Source organism: Gekko japonicus, unplaced genomic scaffold (assembly GCF_001447785.1).
Source record: "Gekko japonicus isolate JY-2015 unplaced genomic scaffold, Gekko_japonicus_V1.1 scaffold572, whole genome shotgun sequence".
Taxonomy (NCBI): Eukaryota; Metazoa; Chordata; class Lepidosauria; order Squamata; family Gekkonidae; genus Gekko; species Gekko japonicus.
The window spans coordinates 480793-488499 of record NW_015167553.1 but is presented as its reverse complement, the minus strand read 5'-3'; the positions used below and the strand labels follow the sequence as shown (position 1 = coordinate 488499).

The window sequence follows — 7707 nt, the reverse complement described above, 5'->3', positions numbered from 1 at the left end:
CTCTTTCAGGATAGAATTTTGAATGGGGCCACAATCCTCAGAGAAATGAATGACAAATTTGTTCCTGTTGGATAGCTTTATTAGTCTGTAGTAGCAGAACAAAATTCAAGTTCATTACTACCAACATTTTCAAGGGTAAAAGCTTTCATGAGTTAAAGCTCACTTTGTAAGATAAAACAAAGTGGGCTTTGCCTCATGAAAGCTTATACCCTGGATAATTTCATTGTTCTTTAAGGTATTACTGGACTCGAAATTTGTACCTAAAGATACATCTAACATCCATACACTAGGTCAAACTTCACCTATGTTAGAACTCACTACTTATCTGAAAATCAAACAAAACTAAAACACAAAGTCCTATACAAGGTCTGAACATGCTCAACAGAGTAGTCCCTCAAATCCAGTTTTAAAGCTTGAAAGCCCACTTCTTTTATAAAAAAAGGTTTAGTAGAGTTAACTATCAGATTTCTCACCCTCTAGCTGAAACTGTGCATTGGTCTTCTTTGAATAAAATTATTAGAAAGCAGAAGAGAAGCACTTCCACAATTCAAACACAAACATGTATTCTACTCACTAACAATTTGACAAGCACTAATGAATAATAATGGGCGCTCTTACCTATGCAACACGCAACTTATCAACTATAGCATACATCAGTTAAATGAATGGCACAGCCTGCATTAGATGAATTCCTATGAAGCATTTAGCTGCACAAGAAGCTGTTATCTGTGCACCACTAAAATGAACTGAAGGTTAAGTGTCACATTCTGTCTGAAAAAACTGTTATGTCAGTTACAGCTACAGTAATTAAAGGTGAGAGAAAGCAAAGTATCAGTGTCTCAGTGAAGAAGCATTCATACCACATTCATGACAGGGTGCATTCATGTCTATCCCAATTGTTAACAAGGATTCTGTATAAGAAGTGGGATCCTTTAAAGAAAAAAGGACTTCATAAGCATGTAATAATGAGTATGTTTCCCTGAACAGGACATGCGAACCTCATACACGCTCACATGTTATGATGCGCCAGTTAGTGTTTGCATATATCATTAGTATCTCATGCAGCTGCATGGTACACAGAAAAGCTACATATACTTACCCAGCGGTACACTATCTAGGTCTGTGCAAAACAACAGCAAGGAGGAAACAGAAAGCAACACTCCAATCAAAACCGATTCAATTTGCAGAATAAGAAATAAAGAGTCCTACATTATATTACAAAACAGATTAAAATCTAGCAGAATAGATGCCATAGCACATACATGAAACACAAATGAGATTCATATGCTGAGAATTTTAGCTTAAAGTACTCCACTTCATAAAGCCCTTCAAGTTTAATGAGGTTATTACACATGGGCACTGAATTCAGGTTATAAAAGTGGACTATGTTGTGTCCTGCATTTCACTGATTTAGAACTTGATATTTCCAAAACGCTTTCCATGAATAAATGTTAAGGTTTATTATACAAAAGTACAGCATCTATTCATAACATTTCATTTGAAAAATACTTAATTCAACATGCAACATACACAACCTCAACATGCAGAATAATTCCCATTTCATACAATACCTGAATTACCTTGCAAAGCATGGCCCAGTAAGGCATCCAGTTCAGGATTCAGTTCTGCCTTCTCTTTCAACATATGAAACAGTAACTGGTTTTGGGTAGAACTAGTGATCTCTGTTTGCTTAAGGCGCCCTTCAAGAACTTTGATCTGAGCCTCCTTTTGGGCTGCCTGGAGACCCTATGAAAGACACAGATTTACAAATGCAGTTTGCAAGTGTTAGAACACATTTTGATTGTTTATGGCTACCATCCTAAACCGATGAATGCTGTATTTCACTGGGATCAATGCTCTATGGTATTAACTAAGATACAAAACAGTTGCCTCTGGCATTTCCCCTATAAATTATACTTTCACACTACGCAAAAACCTAAGTGTGCCTCAAAGTCTAGAAAAAGACAGAACACAAACAGTTAAAAAAAAATTATATCTAGTCTTCATATTTAGGCAGTATCAGTTCAGCTAATTCAAAACTTTGCATGTTTTTTCCCAGTTAGTTCTTCCACAGAAATATGCATCACTCTAAATACCTTTAAACCACTAACCAGTAATGAAGGTAGAAAGCCAACATGGGAGCGGGGACTATCCATTGTTTTGCAGAGAGTGCGACACGTACAATTATCTACCCACTGGGTAGGAATCGTGGGTGGGTGCTCACTGGATGGAGTTTGTATCTCTCAGGGAGCAGGTTTGTTCCCTTGAGGCTAGGGTAGCTAACCTGGAGAAGCTGAGGCAGAGAGAGAGGTTTGGGGAAGAGGCCCTCAGGGACTTACCAGAGCAATCCCACTCCTCTGCTGACAGCTGTTCTCATGTTGTGGAGAGTGAGAGACTTGAGGTCAGAGGGCATCGGTCTGAGGAGGAGGGATGTGATCCCTTAAAAGGGACCCCTTCCTTGGGCGATGGACCAATATCCTCTTGTACCAAGGATACCCCTGGGGGCTCGGGGGAGGTGGGATTCTGTTAGTGGGTGATTCAATCATTAGGAATATAGAGAGTGGGGTCTGTGACAGGCATTTTGACCACATGGTGACTTGCATGCTTGGTGCGAAGATTGAGGACATCACACGCTGTCTAGATAGGTTGATAGATAGTGCTGGGGAGGAGTCAGCAGTCATGGTGCATGTTGGCACCAATGACATTGAAAAAGGTAGTTGTGTGGTACTGGAGGAAAAATGTAGGTTACTGGACAGAATGTTAAAGGCCAGAACCTCAAACGTAGCATTCTCAGAAGTGTTACCAGTTCTATGCATAGGGCCAGCTAGACAGGCATGGATCAGAGGTCTCAATGTGTGGATGAGAAAGTGGTGCCAGGAGGAAGGATTTAGATTTCTTAGGTATTGGGGAACTTTCTGGGATAAGCGCAACCTGTACAAAAGACACGGGCTTCACTTGAACCAAAAGGGAACCAGGTACGGGCAATTAATATCAAAAAGGTGGCAGAGCAGCTTCCAAACTAATCCCGGGAGAAAAGCCAATAGGAGCTGGGGAGCCTCCGGTTTGAGACAAGTCAGTCCAAAGAGATGATTGCACAAACACTCAGGGTAATAGTCATAGGAGTGTGACAGAACTTGGGAGTGACGGCACGATGACAACTGAGGGCCATGTGTGACAACTAAGCGGCTGAGGGAGGCAAAGGTTACTGGAGAGGGAAACACATTATAAGTGTCTATATGCCAGTACTAGAAGTCTCTGGGACAAGATGGGAGAACTGGAGAGCTTGGGGTTCAATGGTAGTTCAGATATAGTACGTATCTCAGAAACATGGTGGAATGGGATACAGTCATTCCTGGGTATAAGCTCTAAAGGAAGCACAGGGAGGGATGGGTTGTTGTTGGTGTTGCATTCTACATCAACGAGGGTATAGAATCAAATAAGTTAGAAAACATCAGGGGAATTAACTCCCCAACAGAACCGATACGGGTGGAAATATTGGGCCATTAGGGTTACTTAAAAGTGGGGGTATACTATCGCCCACCTGATCAAACCCTTTAGGCTGAGAAGGAAATAAGGGAGATGACTAAAGTAGAAGTTGTTATACTGGGAGACTTCAACTACCCTCACATTGACTGGGTAAACATATGCTTGAGTTATGCTTTAGAAATGGGATTCCTAGACATCATAAACTGTGCACTGGAACAGTTTGTTAAAGAGCCAACCAGAGGAGTAGTGATCTTGGACTTGGTTCTGAGTGGGTCTCAAGAACTGGTGAGAGATATAAAGGTTATTACACCAAGTGGGAACAGTGACCACAATGCTATAAAGCTTAGCATTCAGATCAATGGAAAGTTACCCCTAAAGTCCAAAACTGTCACATTTGATTTCAAAAGAGGGAACTTTACAAAAATGAGGGGAATAGTAAAAAGGAAGCTGAAGGGGAAACACAAGAGAGTCAAATCCCTAGAAGATATTTGGAAGCTATTTAAAACCACACTGATTTAAGCCCATATAGAATGCATTTCACAGGTGAGGAAAGGCATTGCCAAGTCTAAAAGAAGGCCTGTACAGTTAACAATGCCAATCAATACAGCTATACAAAGTAAAGAGGCTTCTTTCAAAAAGTGGAAGGTCTGCCCCAATGAATTGAACAGCAGGGACTACAGGCTCTGGAAAAAGAAATGTAAGTTAATGCATGCAAAAAAAGGATTTTGAGAAGCAGGTTGCTAAAAGCATCAAGACATGCAGCCCTTGGTTTCTTATATACTGCCCTCCCTGAGAAAAGGCTCAGAGTGGTTTACATCAATATTAATATAATACAGTTAAAACACTTTAAAATAACAATTTAAAAACAGAATAGAATCATAAATACCATGTAAACAGATTAGATCAAATGTCAGTCAGGTTAACTAAGGTGCAACAGTAGGTACCCGAAGCCACTGATGGGAGATTGACCAAGAGAAGGGAGGGTCATTTGCCGCCTCAACCAAAAGCCTGGTGGAAGAGCTCCGTCTTGCAGGCCCTGCAGAGCTGTAATAGATCCCGCTGGGCCCTGATCTCATATGGGAGCTCATTCCACCAAGAATGCTTTCGTTTTTTGTTTTTTTTAAAAGATTTTTATGGCTGCTTTTTGTGTTACCTTATTAATGCCCATGGTAAGAAAATGATCAAGTAAATATCGAGCTTCTGTTAGAGTGCAGGCATTGATCACTGCTGTGACATCTAGAGTATCTCCTTCCTCCTACATAAACAATAGAAGACAACAAATGAAGAAGTTAGGAAAATCATCTGAATGCTACATGCTTCCATATGAATTAAAGGGAGGGCCAGAGGCAAAGATTTCAGTGAGCTGCTTGGTGTATGATTTATAATGTGGCTTGAATCTTTAGCAATTCAGGAGGTGCATACGGCAGTGGGAAGAGCATTAGGAGGGAAAGACACACAAGGAACCATGGTGGCACTGCTCACTGCCTGTCTAAGCTCCATCTCATCTGAAGAGATGTGAGTGGAGATTCTTGTTTGCATACCTCTACTTCAGACTCAGTGTTGTGCAATGCCAGGTCTGTGAGAAATAAGGTACATGTTGTGCACAAAGCAGGTAGACCTGGGCATCCTTGACTCAAACCTGACTGGATATGGTTCATTCTGTCTTACCAGCCAGCTTTAAGTCCCTTCCCCAATATTGAGCTGGAGTGCACGCAGCCCTTGGTTTCTTGATCAACACAAACCTGCTGCAAATGGGGGTCAGCTTGGCTATGCGTACTTTGTGATGGCTACTAGGGATAGGTTCGGGATCTTCTGGGATCCCCCTAGTTTGCCACTGGATGCTCTGGCTGAGCTGACAGAGACAATCTTGGGAGCTATGTTGAGAATTCCAAGGATCCTCTTGGAAATTTCAGCATGCATACCACAGTCACCTTGTCAGGTCATGTTCAGGACTTTGTGGCTACCATGACATCCATCGGATTGTCCCAAGTTGTGATGGGACCAAAACATGAAAAGGGGCATTCACTGGATGTCCATTTCCGTAATAAGCACACTTAGTTGTTGATTTGACTGGGAGGGTTGGAGATCCAACCCATGTCATGGTCAGATCTGCTAGAAACCGCAGTTGTGGCTTACTCCTCACAAGGAAGGAAGACCAATTAGGATGGTCCACTCTCAGTGGTTAATGGAGGTTCTGAGAACATCAGCTACAGCTCTGTTGAGACCCTGGTATCTACATGGGAAACCACAACAGGTCCAATATGCAGCAGGTCAGTTATTGCCAGGGGCCTGCTGAAGGAAATGTATCTCACCAGTCTTAAAACATCTATGTTGTCTGCCACTCTGTTTCCATCTGTAGATCAAGACATTGGTTATAACCTTAAAAGCCCTTCATGGCCAAGGTCTGACACATCCAAAGGACCATCTCTTGTCACAGTTTCTCATGCACCAGTTATGCTGTGCTGGTCATAACCTTCTGGATATTCTCCCCTACACATCTAGTATTGCTTACCTGGCATCCACTGGAGCCTATTACTTTTTAATAGTGGCCCCACTTAATAGTAAGGAACATGACTTTGGAAGTTTTTGGAAAGCACTGAAAGGCTGTGCTATTTGCAAGGGCATTTAGTGGGACTTGGGATGCTGGCATGGTGTTTTGAAAGATTATGATCTTGCAGAATCCTCCTTGCAATCCCTGTTTTCTGTGTGACATGAATACCTTCAAAGGTGAAGCAGGTGGCAATTACAGACAGGGCACTTTTAGTGGTGGCACATTACCTTTGGAATGCCTTCCCCTTGAGGTTCAGCTGACACCATGCTGTCTTTTAGGCACCAGGCAAAGCATTCCCTTTTTTTACCCAGGCTTTTAACTATGGGATTTCATCTTTGTAGCTGTTTTATCTGCTTCTACTCTGAGGTCTGCTCCTGAGGTCTCTAGCATGGATATTTCTAATGATGCTCTGTGGTGGTTTTATGCTGTTTTTATGCCTCTGGGTTGCTTTTAAGGGCTAGTGTTTTTACACTAATACTTTATGATTTTATAATATTGTTTTTACTTATAAGCTGTCTTAAACAGGGCTAAGAAAAGGCAACATGTAAGTTTCCTAAATACATATACTGTATGAAATAGATCATGGAGAACTCTCACAAACACAGCAGTTACTTTTACTATGGTCCATTTTAACAGAGCCTAATACACAAGAAAGAGTTAAAAATTACCACAGAAACAATCTTATATTAAAAATACAAGTTAATGTGATGCTGTATAACTCAGCCAAATGCCCAAAATGTCAGCAAATTTGGTTATGAGAGTCACTATCACAGCAAGAGAGAGCACTTAAGCTTTCTTAAGAGAAGGTGTGATTTCTACCAGTTCTACTTCGTCCACTACACTAAGCTGTTCCAAGGCCCCACTGACATGAACAAAACTTCAGGAGACTCAATGGGCTGGAGTGAGGAGGGGGGGGGACTGGTGGAATGTGCCACCTACTTTTAAGAAAATTTAAGCACCCTTACGTCTTTGGAACTGCATGCCTAGATACAGGCCACTATATAAGCTTCAGCAAACTCAGTTACGAAAGCAAACAAGGTATAGCTAGGGGCTCTGGGGCAAGTGATGCTCTGTCTTCTTGGTGCTTGGGGGGGGGGGGGTCAACAGTGGGAGGGCTTCTAATGTCCTGGCCCCACTGCAGGACCTCCTGATGGCACTGGTATTTCTGGCCACTGTGTGACACAGAGTGTTGGACTGGATGGGCCTTTGGCCTGATCCAACATTGGCGTCTCTTATGTTCTTATGTTCAAATTTTACACAGGGAAAAAGTAAAGTCTACTGAGCTTTGAAAGTTAATATTATATCAAGAATTGTTAAATTATAGGAATTTATGCTCACATATGAAATATACCAGTTGCCTAGGATTCTCTGACCAGACTGCACAGGCTTCTTAAAAAGCTGTAATAAGCAGTCATATGCTTTTTTGGCTTTGATTTACATGTGAGTGTCAAACTGGGGATTCCCTGCTGGAATATTCCACCTTCCCTTCAGCAAGTACAAACCAACAACAGGAAACTGCAGAGAGGTCAATTTTACTGTTCAAATCACATGCAATCAAGAGGCCCAATCTAGCCAGAAGGCCAATTCTCCAGTCATAACCTCCGCCAGCTTCAGTCAGGTTCCAGGTCTGCTTTCAAGCACTGATACTTCCCCCAATTTTTTAGCTACTG

At 41.9% G+C, this 7707-nt stretch overlaps 1 protein-coding gene across 2 annotated transcripts in view; it reads right to left on the bottom strand.

The window, feature by feature from the left end:
* Positions 1 to 7707, bottom strand: part of KIF21A (kinesin family member 21A) — a 152720-nt gene that overhangs the window by 37979 nt on the left and 107034 nt on the right. The window contains exons 21-23 of one of the 2 annotated variants that reach the window (XM_015413713.1): positions 4640 to 4741; positions 1581 to 1746; positions 1100 to 1120 (exon numbers count right to left, since the gene is read on the bottom strand). In XM_015413713.1, the coding sequence (XP_015269199.1) occupies positions 1100 to 1120; positions 1581 to 1746; positions 4640 to 4741 (289 nt within the window). The remainder of the gene's footprint in view (positions 1 to 1099; positions 1121 to 1580; positions 1747 to 4639; positions 4742 to 7707) is intronic. The other variant, XM_015413712.1, reaches the window with a different exon arrangement.